The sequence below is a fragment of the Echinococcus granulosus genome (genome assembly GCF_000524195.1).
Source record: "Echinococcus granulosus chromosome Unknown EG_S00047, whole genome shotgun sequence".
Classification (NCBI taxonomy): Eukaryota; Metazoa; Platyhelminthes; class Cestoda; order Cyclophyllidea; family Taeniidae; genus Echinococcus; species Echinococcus granulosus.
This window is the reverse complement of record NW_020170427.1, coordinates 465,756-479,662: the sequence shown is the minus strand read 5'-3', so window position 1 is coordinate 479,662 and position 13,907 is coordinate 465,756. Positions and strand designations below refer to the sequence as shown.

Here is a 13,907-nt window from a genome sequence, read left to right as displayed (position 1 = left end):
GAAGACCATGTCAAGTTTAAACCATCTTGTCATCGTGCCCATGTGACTAAATTATTGACCAATGACACTCAAACCACTTAGCCAGACAAGTTATATCTAAGGGAGGCGATATATAGACGATGAACTCAGTGCGAATATTTTAAAAAACTAGTCGCAGTAGAGTTCTGAGCCTTCCTTAAAGAAGCAACTGATCATAACTGTGTGAAGGAAGGCCTGGGAAACCAGGGCTTGGCCCCTTTCGACCACATCACCAAAACGGGTTTCACGAAATGCGGAAAATAAGGAACTCAAGTAGTTGTGGCACGATCCACTTCTAAGTTATTCCCAAAGATCTGATGAGCCATCTGACGTATCCTATGAATTGAGATTATAATCTGCTGGCTCATTTTCGGTTGTACTAATCCTTTCAACGTATACCTTCAAATCTCATGTTTTTAGCAACAGCTACTTGCAATTCACATGGGGTTGTGTAATCGTTGTTGGAGGAGAGCAGTCTGTGACGAATGAAGTTTTTGTGTATTTAAACAAAATATCAAACCGGTGCATCGTCCTCAGCGTTGCCCTTAGTCGGTCTTCTGCATCAGACATCGTAACGTAGGCGGTGCTATGAAAGCTGCCAATAAACTGTCTACACCAGTCAATGAATTATGTTCCACGTGAGAAACCATTGACCTATTCATCGCCTACCAAGGCTCAATTCAGTTAGTAGAGAAGTAGAAGGGGTGTCGCTTTTAATATAGTTAACGTCGTAGATAGTTCCATAGTAGACTTTCCCTAGTTATTAAATTCTGGCTTTGCCTTACATGGTAACAGCCCTCTTGAAGTAGAAGAGATAGTAAAACGTAAAAGATAGGCCTCTTTTTCTCCATTCTCTTTGACTTCACATGTTTGTCCATCTGTAGTAGATGTCCTTCTTCCATGAATTTTCCGCAAAGTTGGCATCAGCAGAAGTGGTATGGGAGGATATACATCACTAAAAAATTGAAAGGTCAGAAGGTTACTAGCATAACCTGAAAGGTATGTTGCGGAGTAAAATCACATTCTGTGGAGAATGAAGTGTCCGCGTAGCTGGCCAGAGTTGAATGTCATCTTGGCTCTATATTTCATGCTACCATACTAATTCAGCTTCTTACAATTTTAAGGTAAAATTTAAATGTTACAATGGATTAGGTGCTTACAAATATAAGTTTTACCCTTTCATTGGTTTTTTATTGCATTTTGCTTTCAGTGGTTTTGATGCTAAAGTTCACCCACGTCTTTGTCAAGCTAAACTAAATTTTGCAAAAAAAATTTAAAAAAATATTGCGATCTTCAAAAATTGTGAGCATAGATGTGGACGAAGCCTATAGTAATAATTAAGTTTTTGTTTTACGGAACTGTCGTAGAAGCCGCCCCCTCCGTTCCATCCGCTTGTTTAGCCACTCTGGACGGTGCCGTTAGTCCGAGCCGAGTAGACATGCCTAACATCAAGATATTTGCTGGTAGCTCTAACGTTGATTTGGCTAAGAGGATAACCGACCATATCGGCATTAAGTTGGGACATGTCAGCTCTAAGAAATTTAGTAATCAGGAAACATGGTAAGTCTAAACATTTAAAAAGTCACTTGTGATAAGTGTTGAAGTTGCTGAGTCAGTTCGAGGTGAAGATGTTTACATTGTGCAGACTGGAAGTGGTGAAGTTAATGACAACCTGATGGAATTGCTCATAATGATTAACGCCTGTAAAATTGCTTCGTCCTGTCGAGTCACTGCCGTAATACCCTGCTTTCCTTATGCTCGGCAAGACAAAAAGGTATGGTTCCCTTATTGTGTCCTAAATTCTTTTTGCTCTTCTAAATACGGTCTGACTTTAAACTATTGCTCAGATTTACGAGGTATTTTGGGGAAGTTGCCATGACGTCTGCTTTCCTTCGTAGACAATTGCTTTGTTGCTGCTTTAGAATATTCTCTTGTCTTTATCGTATCCTGTATCGCATGCTTTTGATCCCTACATGTCCCACCCGAAATGGTATTAACTCATGCTCTCCCCTTGCTTGATTGAAGGACAAATCCCGTGCACCGATTTCCGCAAAACTTGTCGCAAACATGTTATCAGTTGCCGGTGCGGATCATATCGTGACAATGGATCTCCATGCCAGCCAAATTCAGGGCTTTTTCGACATACCTGTGGATAATCTCTACGCAGAGCCAGCCGTTATTAAATGGATTCAAAAAAACATTGAAGATTGGCAAAACTGCTGTGTCGTCAGTCCTGATGCTGGTGGTGCTAAGAGGCAAGGCGCTTTCTCTCATTTCACAGATTTTATGTCAGCTTTTTCGGTTAGCAGTAATAGTACCTTTTTCATTTTAGAGTGACCTCACTAGCCGACCAACTGAATGTGGAGTTCGCTCTGATTCACAAGGAGCGAAAACGTGCTAACGAAGTTGATAGGATGGTCCTTGTCGGTGACGTTAAAGGAAAGGTTGCCATCCTTGTCGATGACATGGCTGATACTTGTGGCACTATATGCACTGCTGCTGATCGGTACGTAACAGGTCTCTTAGACTATATCTAGAGTCGGCTTTGATCCCCAGCTTCCCAGAAATTTTGGTATGCTTGAATGATTAGTTGAACAAATGTTAAACTGTGCAGCTCGGTACTTCTGCAAAAAAGTTGGCTTTATTAAACAGAACAAGCAGTCATTCCTTTTCATATTCACTAGAGTGGAAAGCTGCATGATTGCTAATATTGTATCGCATCACTGGCCAGTTTAAATCGTACATGAATCAAACTTCGGCAATGTTTAGTCATCCCTACTCATTGCTTATTTGATGGTTGTTTTTGCTCATTTAGTTTGACTGAGGCCGGCGCCACTCGCATTTATGCAATTTGTACTCATGGTATCTTCTCCGGTCCCGCTATCGACCGAATCAACAAGTCTTGCTTCGAGGCTGTTGTTGTCACCAACACAATCGACCAGAAGGAGAACATGAAAAAGTGCCCCAAGCTCTACGTGAGTGCCTTTCGCTTGTCGTAAGGCTAGTCGAGATCGCGCCCTACAATTAGCTGAAGTTTTGCTATTTGGGGGGGGGGGGGGGTTAAGGCTGGGACATCACCTCATGTCTCCTTCCAGTTCCTCCATCTTGAGAGTTCTCATTTGATTAGTAGATTTCGTAGTGCATGCATTCACTTTCTCTTTGATTTTGTAGTACAGGATTTTTTGTTCTGATTATTCAGGGGAAGAAACCCTAATTCGGTTGATTATCAAACCAGAACTGCTTCTAAATTGTGTAGTTTGGGACAGGTTGTAAAACGCAATTTTGAAAAGCTTACGTGAAGGCGCCTATGTTTTCCTTTCCCCTTCAGTGCATCGACATTAGCACCGTACTGGCGGAGTCAATTCGGCGAACACACAATGGGGAATCAGTATCCTACCTCTTTAATCACGTGCCCCTATAACTAGCTTGACATTTGTCCTTCATTTCTCCTTTTCCTCCCTACAATGCTCTCACATTATTTGATCAATCCATGTACAGTATTCCTAGATCAGTTGCCGATGCAGTTCATTTGTGCACTTCTCCTCTCCTTCCCTCTCTATCTGTTAACAAGTTATTGTAAGAGAATACAGGCCTAGTTGGTGCAGTCCTCCCTTGTGTCCTCCTCGTTCCCCATTGTTGATGCCGCATATCTCTCCTTTTCTGCTGTTTGCTTGCTCTCCGGAATTTATTTCGGTTGAAGTTACAGTACTTTTTTCTAACCTTGGCAAATGAACTGATAAAGTTTGCTCCCCCTACATGGGCGTGGTAACAAGGAGCCCATCTAAAGCGCAGTCGTTATTGCTTTTCGCTGGCTGTTAGTATTGAGGTTTTGGAGGCAGGTATATTTATGGTATGTGATTGTGATTGGCACGTTTGAGGTGTCGGGGAGAGCAGCAATAACACAAATGTGATTTATTCTCGCGGTGGGTCACGTTTTTGGTGCCTGAAATCGTAGCATGTAAGGGTTTACTAGTACACGAACGTGCATTTTGCGGCTCCCGTTTGTAGTCTCAGTTGGAACTCGCATTACCCTTTGACAAGGGGCCAACAAGCATGTGGTTGGTTTTGTTTTTATTTCTCACAATAGGTACAGATATCCACATCTCGCTTTCTCATTTTCAATGCGTTTGAAGACAGATGATCAGCCCTCTGCCAACTTACGTGAAACTATTCATGACAGTGGGAAGGTTATCTTAGTTGTAGTGCCACCATGCTAAGAGAAAAGGTTTAGAAGCAAGACATGGTCTTTTACTGTTCGGGAATCACGTATGGATAGGGACATAAGAAGCTCTACTACTGAAGCTTAGAATCACCACTACGGAATGGAAGTGAGTTATGTTTGGAGGGTTTGGGCAGAGTATCCGTAGTTTATATCTAGTATCCACCTTGAATACCATGATGCAAGACTTTGGTATGTTTGTGTTACGTTAACCTACATTTCCTAGTTTCATACATTTCATCGCTAGATATGGAATAGCTGCGTCATTTCGACTGTAAGCGCAAAATTTAGCCGTAAAGTCCAGATTTTTCTAACAGAGGGTTATCCATTAAGTCATGCCTGTGCATAAGCCACCATTCCGCCGTGAACCTTAGGTGTTGGCTTGCCCTCTCAATATGTTACTTCACGTTTCTTCACACTTCAGTTCATTTTACCATGATATGCTTATTAGGAGATGGTAATTAAAGCATTCTATCTTATTCGTTGCCAAAAATGTGCATTCTGGCTTCCTGTTCACAAATGTATCCAGGACTATCTAGTCAACAAGGCTTCTTTCCACTGCTCCTCCTTCAGTCATGGCAGAATTGTTGGATCCACCAAAAGAGCCCAGGGAGGCTTCGAGAGCCCTATTCAAACGCCTTTGGCGTTCTACTTTGCTGGGTCAACCGCTTCTTCCCTTCCTCTTCCATAACACCGACTTTGAGTCTTCCCTCCTTCAGCAAGGCACTGATGGTGGCAATCTCCAAACCAGCACATCAAAACCATCGGCTACCTACTGGGATGTCACTCCCTCAGTTCCCTCGCCTTCATCAATTTTTGCTCCTAAGGTGAGTCCTTTTTGCGAGTTGGGTGTTTATGCAACCACGGGATGCTTATTCACTAAGAGCACTAAGACTCTGTGCCTCCATGTCATTTATAAAGTGGGTGCAAGATTATACTGCTTATAGGGAGCTAATTCGGGCGGACGATCATGGCTCTCTACTCAACTGTAGGCTAATGTCAATTAATCCTCATATCGCTAGCTTTGCCATTTTAAGCACTACTGATCAAGGATAGGGTGGATAATTGAGCTGTGGTTCGAGGAGCGTAGACCCTCGAGGCTAGCGAACCCAACTTATTCCTCCCTCCCTTCCGTAGCCAACTTGTAAGATCACGATGCCCAGCCGTATGCTGCAATGACACATTTTACTTTGGAGGCAAACGCAGTTCTCAGCCATGTCTATCAGCTTTTTGGAGTTCCAACTTGGACGATTAAGAATCGTTGTACACAGATGGTTTTAATATACTTATCTATCCTGCATTCGATGGAGTCAGAGTTGCCGTGAGAAATGCTGTAAAGGGCGTCAGTTACAACCTCGTAGGTTAAGAGAGAAACTTTTAATGCCGAATGCTATCAATGTAGAACTGAATCAACTCCTAATGAATGCCCTTAGTCGCTTCTTGTGGATTCTGGAAATAAATGCACCCAATACATTGCAATCAGTTCTACGATCAATTATCCGAAGGTACACGAGTTCCCATAATGTGATTCCTCCAGTTCTTTAACTAGGCTTGTTATCGGAAGCCCTTTATCTGAGTTTCACTAAGTCGGTAACGCAGCTTCTATTTAGAGCCACTTTTTTTTTCTCCTGTCCATTATGCCTGTCATATGAGGGTGCTCGTGCATTCACTACCACGAGTTTTCGTACATGATACTGTTATAACATTCCATCCATCCATAAAACATGTTGACCTGACGGGCTGAAAATGTGTTTATTGCCAAAGCCTAGAATGCCTATGGGACTAGTGACATAAGTGATAAGAGCAGGGAGCTGTGAAACCAGCGTGGTGGCCAAATTCCAACGACTAAGGGGTCTATGGAATTAAACAGACAAAACAAATAGTATTCTGCTGCATTGAATCCTTTTGAGTGTCGCCACCGGCACTATCCATAGCAAATTTTCTATTTCGGCCATCTCAATTCGCTCATCGAGTTTTAATCGGCCTTGAGACGGAAACAAAGATCCTGCAAGAAAACTTCTCATTCCATTGGTGATAGTGATGATGCTCTCAAATGGTCTCACCTCTGTTATTCGAACTACTTCAGGGAAAGTTTATCTCAGCATTGCTATACGGTGTCCCAGAGCAAACATTTTCCGTACGATAATGGCTTTTCGAAGGAATACTTGCCCTAAGACAGTATGGAGTAATGAGCGGATCACTGCTTCAATGCGTAATCGTAAATTGCCTCATATTATTGCACGCAATTCCTTAAGTATGATTTTAATTCATTCCATTATGACCACATTCCACTACCCGTTATGCTGAATCTGAATTTGAAGTTGTAGTCTACTACCAATGCGATTGGGGCATTGTCGTTTGTAGATGGAGTGTCAACATCTATGAACTCGCGCCTTGATCGAACTCATCTAGTGAGCAGTATCGAATTCAACTCGCATTTGATGCCATGCATCTTAACTTATTTCGGCGAGCATTCAGTGTCACTTTAGTGTTGTCGAGTCGATCTTATGTGACTCACTTGGCCCTCATCCACGAATTTCGATAAACCTGTTGTGAATCGCCGCAGATTCAGTCATTTATAGCAAATAGTTTTCCCATATGATATCCTGGCTCAACATTTGTAGTCATTGAGTGGGCTCTCTAAGTGCCACCATCATTTTACTGTCCTAGTCTTTCTCATTACGCAATAAGACATGTCAGTCTGAAAGTGGAGGTCATAAATGACCCGGCTACGACGCCTTAGCAGCAGCTTGATAGTCAAATCGTGAGGACAGAATATACTCCCTGCAGTTAATTATACAATCTTGATTAATCTCGCTCTACTAAATAGTGCTTTCCTTGGCATAGGTCTGCTTCAGCTGTTGCAAATCTTTCGGTAAATTTTAACCAATCTCGCGGCAGGAGCAAAGACTAAGTTGTGAATGGACTCTATTTCATCAGTAGTGGAAATTCGATTTCTCAGTGTTGCGATCTCTGTTAGAGGAAATGAATCGAGGAATGTCGTATTTAAGAAGCATTGTTAAAGGTTTGACAGTCTTTTGCAGGGAATATATTCTGCGCACCAACAGCTTTTCGTGGAAACAATTGCCCAAAACCAACATCGAGGGAAGGGGCAATCCCATCCTAAGATTTCAATAAGCTGCTATACTATATTTCTAAGTGTTATTTAAGGAGAATTTAGAATAGTTTGTTTTCGGTACCTTTCCATTACTTGAGATCAAAGGATTGCTAAAAGTTAACCGTTCCAAAAGCTCTTTGCTGCGGGTCCCCCCTAACTTCCCCTGACAACCATTTATTACTGATCCCTTTCTTCTATGACTGGTTTAGTGTATTTTTGACCAGTTTTTTAGAGTTGACTCACTTTTCATTTACACTAATGTACCATTCCAAGTGGTACTGAGGCATACCAATTTAAAAGTAAGTTTATTATAAATGCGCAGAAGGTCTGGGGACTGTTTCCATAAATGACATGAATAGGCCGCCGCGAAACCAGGGACTGAGGGATCCGTGGAGTGAAATATAAAATGATACAGGACTGTTAGTTTACTTCCTCATCTTTTTTCCCTCTGTGCCTAGACTAGGTCGCTCCTCAGCATATATTGTTTCCTGTAAATAAAAACTCACTTTGGTGATTGGAGCATTCTTTACTTTAAGTAATTGTGAAAGTGAACATTTTGTAGGTGGACATGGAGGTTTTATCCTCTCGAAATTCAGCCACAATCATGTGGTAACCTTTTTAAGGAAAAATAACACTTCAAATTATTTTGTTTGTTTGTTTCAGTGATTTACGATGGCTATTTAGGTGTATGGGTGTCCATTCGCTCTACCCGCTTATATTCACTAGTACTATACCCCCCTCCCTCCCTTTATTGTTAGCGCCGCCACCAGACGCCTGACCTCACGTACCCAGTTTGGGTGACAACATGGTGTGTGTTTACACCTTAAAATGCACGTCTAATCTTCTAGAGTCTGCACACTGTTCAACGCCTAATTCTGAAACAATGGGCTCCCCGCGCGATAAGTGGAGCGGATCTTCTGAAGGACTGCCTGGCTAATCGGCGGTTTCTCTCAACGGGCTTTTCTCAGTACGTCCATATCATTTTTTTCTCATATTCCAAATAAGAAGGGAAAATTAACGTTTGTAGTACAGGACTTGGCAAATGCAGCGGACGATGGGACGAAGGGTACTTTCTGAGTCCAGCCCCTGCTCTGCGCTGTAAACTTCTCAAACTGTTGACGTGCTGTGCCTGTGTTCTGAAGAAAATCCTTTTTAAATAGGAAGGGTGTAAGGGGGCTCAATTATATCACGTTGTAGAAGTACAGCATTGAATGTATAACACCATTTCTTGGGTGTTTATGGATACCTTTGGAAGTTGTTTGTACGCTGTAAACAATTTAACCTCTGCACTTTGATGATCAGATTGCACCTCTACGCTTGACATCCATGTTCCAACGTTCGCCAAAGTGCATCGGTCACAAGCTTGGTTGGGTCACTTGTTATCTACCCCATGTCAGCCAGAGCGGTTTTATCCACGCCTAGCTAGTCAATACGTGATGATTTGCATAAATTGTAACTATTGCGACTGTACGAAAGGTTAGGAGCCGACAAGGTCGTTGCCAGTTGTCACAACCCATAAATGCTGACATTTCATAATGTGCCATCTACTTATTAAGGCATTTTTGCTTCAGTAGTACACAGAAATTTTGATTTCTCTGCAATATGTTACCTTGCAAAGTCACTACCGAAAAATACAGTAAAACCACTGATATCTGGTCCAGAATTTTGATCTGTAAACATCGCGTCCTTGAAACTTTGAAATTTTATGTCAAAAATAGCTAAATCAACTTCCCCAATCAGAACTCATGCAAAAGAATAAACGATATTCTTCCAGAACTTGCATGATACAATGAGATCGTGCAAATCTGAAATTTTGATCCACTTTTACTGATATTACTTGAGAAGGTGAATTCGTGTGCAAAACTTATGAAATATCTTATTGGCTGTTTGTTACCAGCGTCACCTCTATGCGACATGCGTTTTTCGTCAGGTTCTGCTGACTCGTTTCACCAGGTCACAACGATTTTCGGAATTGCAAATGAATCCCTCAGCCTTATTAGCTCTAAAAGTCTGAGTAAGAATGAATTTCGCCTTTTTCTTCTCAGACTCGATTCTCTTCTCAACGGTGGTTTAATGACTGGCGAGATAACCGAAGTTTTCGGGGCCTCAGCAGTCGGAAAGACGCAGGTAAGGTGCTGATTGTTTTAAAGCATCTCCAAAATTAAGTACTTATTTTTCTCTACTCATGTTTTTTGTAGATCTGTCACAGCGCCGCAGCGGCTGCCGCCATTTCATCACATCTTTTTCAGCCCGACACACCCTTATCTGAATCGTTGACGGAGGCTCGTGGTCCCACAGTCCTCTATCTCGACACCAAGGGCGAATTCGATGCCACCCGATTGCGAAGTATCATTCGCTCTATGCTGAAAAAGAAGTGCCATCTGGAGGATATGGTATGTTACCAATGCGTGTATAATCGTCTCTTCCAGTAACGAGTATAGTACTGCTGTTTCTTATCCAATATTCCAGTCATTTCTGAAGAAGTAACAAGAATTTTTATTGTTAATGCATGAAGGGGCCAGGGGAATAGTAACATAAAGGCTTCAAAGTGGAGGTACTGTTTGAGGGAACGTATTACTGCGAAGTGCTTGAAAAGATATTGAGAATAAGGAACTAGAGTGACTGTTGCATACCTTCGGGACTTACAGTAGACTTGGTGGCCACAGTAGATGATTAACTTACAGGTCGTGTTTTCATCCCCAAAACGGAAGTTGGACATTTAGCCTCTGCTTTCACATGCCGAGCATATCAAGCAAACGTATTCGCGCCCTATAAATAATCTCGTCAACGAGTTGTTGAGACGGTATTTCTTATGGAGGCATCGGATGGTCTTAAACCAAATCTGATTCGATAAAGACACGATCCTTTGGAATTTTCTTGAAACATGGTCTTAGTGGTTCAAACAGCGATAAAAAGTCCCCAATGCCGACAGAACTAGGCGACATTTGTTTTGGGTGGTCACAGCTTCGGGACATTTACATCAGAGGAGTTAAAGAGATCTTTTTAAGAATTAAAAGCGAATGAAAAGGGAAAAACAGTGGTCGCACGCATTCAAAATAGCTGCCGATTTTTTGTTTTCGATGGCAGCAGCGTCTGAGAAATCACTTTTTGTGCGAAAGTGGATGTACATCTTACAATACTGGTAAAGGATTTTGAGTCTCAGGATTTCGGAGGAAGATTACTAGGCATTGTTACAGCTGGCTAGGTCCACCGACTTAAAAATTTCGGGAAATTTTTCACAAAAGCTTGAAAAGAGTGTCATGGGAAGAATTGATGGTTTCAGTTTGCTGATTTTGAGGCCCAAAAGCACTGACCATAGTTGCGAGACGATTATCTCTTCCAGACTGTAAGTTGTCAATTGTTCACGAGAGCCGACAATTCTCACAGCAACATCGACGAGGTATTGAAATGCGCTTTTTTGGTTTGAGCCACGTAGCGAAGTTTTGTTGTTTTGAATTAACCAAACCAAGGTTATCATCCCTTTGACAATCGTACGAATAGACGTTGAACCGAACAGAACTAATTCAAAGACGCCCCTTCCACTTGAGCTAGTTGTTTCAAGACTCCTCTCTCCATTCTTGGGTACGTTTACTGCTTCGATTTTCTCGCTTCACCTTGCATGTTGTACAGCTTTAACATAGTTACTTGAATAGATTAAGTTGTAATGAAGATAAAAAATGAGGAAAGTGGCGTCCCATAAGAACAATAAAACGTCTGAGTTATGGATTAGCGAGCCTGTCAGGCTAACAACGCACTCCCTTCCAACTTTTGTCGGTGTGGTTGTATCGGTGGATTTATTACCTCTGAATCACTATTTTGGACATCTGAAAGACTACTTTATTGTTGAGACTATGTTCGAGGCATTTTTGTAAATAGAAACCTAGCATGAGGGTAGCCTAGCATCGGGGTGATTAGTGGAAACTATGGAACTGTGGCGCCCTAAGCCTTTTCTGGAGACGAAAGAAGTCAGAAAGTGTACCTTTGACGTGCAGAATGGCAACTTCACTGATCCCTCTTGGCAATTTACTGGATCTGGAGTTTCGTCCTGTTTAAGGATTTTATTGGGGAAATGGGGAATGTGCGAGCCACCACGTATATCCATCGATGGTCGTAAAAGCACTGGCCCAAAAGCAGAGACAGGTTTCGCGCCTGTCCCTCCCCACCACTTTGTTTTCACTTCAGTGCCACAGCCATAACTATTTGGATTCCATACAGCTAGTAGAGAGGTGGAGAAGGTCTTGCACGTTCATCTACTTCACACCTTCGTGCAGGCATGGCAGACAGCTTCGTAACCGACTTTTGCGGATAGTTCACGGCCATGGCTAGTGTCGCTTTAGTTGTTACTAGTATTCCCGCAGAACATGGGACTGGGGTAGTCATTGAAGGTAGACGTCGTTTTCAACTCCTCTTTTAGAGACCGCCACATATTTGCCCATCCGCAGGCAATGTTCTTCTTCCATCACGGTAATGCTTAATATTCAATAATAGGAATCAGGGTAGTTACCTTTTAAGATTAAGTTTGCTTTCCTCTGACACCAATGTAGCGCTCCGAGTCTTCCCTGAAGGAGGAGGAGGTCATTTCAGTATGATGAAGGATATATTACTGGTGTACAGAAGAGCTGAGGCTTGCGGTATGGCCCAGAGGCCATGCTTGCAAACAGAAGTAGAAAGGTGGATTCTTAAGTGCCTGCGTAACAAAAACGAAGAGCTAAGCAAACAAAGTATTGCAGAACAGCATCTATCAAATAATGTGGAGGATTCATGTGGATGGAGTTTAATGGGAAGGGGACATCGTCAAGTTCCGATTAATGCCCATCTCCACCTTAACAATATGCACAATAAATATCCACTTATCAAGCTCTTGTTTATGTGCAGGCCTCCTTGCTATTCACACCCTATACGTGTGATCGTGTTAATTTATGCCTTGTTTAGATCAAAAAATTTGTCAGCTTTTGGCTGAAGCTGAGCTATATTACGGCCCAAATTTTAGCTAACACCCTATAATCATAAAATTCTCCCTTGATTCGTTTCATTTGCAATTAGGCCACTCTCTTGGGAGAAGAACGCGCTTTTATTTAACTGTAGCTTTCTACCATTCCTCACCCTCTTTTAAATTCTCATATTACATGTGCAATCAAGTAAGCACTGGTATCTTGATTAACCCCGACAACTGCATATGCACACCATTTACAAGCGTCTGATAGATGGAAAGTATCTACTTTGAAGCACATGGATGGCAGATCTCTTCTCCACATGTTCTTATTTCTGTCAATAACTTCCATCATAGGGACTACTTTTTTTCTCCCTGACAGCTTTACTGTTTGTGTGTCTCGCATCGGCAGTGGAGGCACCACCAGACCTGTATTCAGGTGTCAACAGTAAACGTGGCCCTCTGAGTTGGTGTTTTCGCAATCTTGGAGCCGTGTATGGATGCATCTACAGAATGCCTGCGTTTTAAGTCTAAAGAACAATGTATTTTCTTCGGATATTCATAGTAGGAAGGTATTCATTTTTAACCGCCATCAACCTTGATTACTACCACGACACGGCTTTTAAAATGGCTGTATGTTTTTATCAGACTGTCTTTTTGTCAGCCTCTACCATCGTGATTGGCTGGTCGGCTAAGCGTTGCGGGTAGCACGATCACGAAAGTTTTTGAACCACTAGCTCATGTGCTGTGCAGACAGCGTGCTAAAGAGCCGAGTCGCAGTAAGACAAAAGGCCTTTCTAGGTCTCCTCAGCTACGATATCTCCCATTTTTCTAACCCAAGATTTGTCCCCTAGTATTCTTGTGTCTGCTGATTTGCATTGAGCTCATATATTTGTCACGATGTTTAATTCTGGACAAATTCTAAACTGCCCTTCCTCCATACCACGTAAGTTCCATTCTTGACAGAGAACGGTAGGTTAGTTCAGAGAATTTAAGGCCATGCAAGAAGGATGAAATCTGAGTGGTACCAATGTTTGCGGCTACGGTGACGGGAGTCACATGCCTTTTCATCGTCCACGTCAGTTTTGGGGTTTTTGTGTTGGAATTGTTAGCGTATATCCTGGTAAACACAAGATTATTCCTGAAATTCATTATCAGTCCGGGTTTTAGCCATCCTAAAACCTCCACAATGACCACATTTCTTTCAAATGGACTTTGTGTCAACGTTAATAGGAGATAGTAATGAATCTCGGATATTTTGATCATGCCACCACTTGTTCCTTCATTGAGCGATGACCCAGAAAAGAGCGTTCCTGTTTAGAGAACCACTTTGGAAATGTGACAGTACCATCGCTGGGGCTCCAATTGCCAACTCACTTTGCAATCCTTATGATAAAGCTCAGAAACATATGTAAAGTTTTTCTGATTTCTAATCCAATGTAAATTTTCCTCCTTTTCCATGCTGCTCTTAAACTAGTTCGTAGGGCTTTCGGCATCAGAAATGCAATAGATGTAGAAAGTTTCAAAGAGTGTTTTAGTTGTTGACATACCAAACAATAACAAAGTCCCATTCTTTCCCAGTTGGATGTGAGTTTGCTAATTCCACTTCTACAGCACGCGCT

The 13,907-nt window shown here is 42.1% G+C and overlaps 2 protein-coding genes across 2 annotated transcripts; both read left to right on the top strand. All coding sequences in view use genetic code 11, as the record gives it.

Moving 5' to 3' along the window:
- Positions 1-1,330: 1,330 nt before the first annotated feature.
- Positions 1,331-3,439, top strand: EGR_05884 (Ribose-phosphate pyrophosphokinase; the record flags this gene model as incomplete). Its single annotated transcript, XM_024495133.1, has 6 exons — positions 1,331-1,578; positions 1,615-1,792; positions 2,044-2,306; positions 2,351-2,524; positions 2,834-2,993; positions 3,347-3,439. 6 exons carry the CDS (start codon positions 1,331-1,333, stop codon positions 3,437-3,439), a joined length of 1,116 nt encoding a protein of 371 aa, XP_024350479.1.
- A 1,373-nt stretch (positions 3,440-4,812) lies between these two features.
- On the top strand, positions 4,813-12,751 carry EGR_05883 (DNA repair protein RAD51; the record flags this gene model as incomplete). Its single annotated transcript, XM_024495132.1, has 5 exons — positions 4,813-5,064; positions 8,204-8,322; positions 9,401-9,482; positions 9,554-9,748; positions 12,668-12,751. 5 exons carry the CDS (start codon positions 4,813-4,815, stop codon positions 12,749-12,751), a joined length of 732 nt encoding a protein of 243 aa, XP_024350478.1.
- Positions 12,752-13,907: the final 1,156 nt, after the last annotated feature.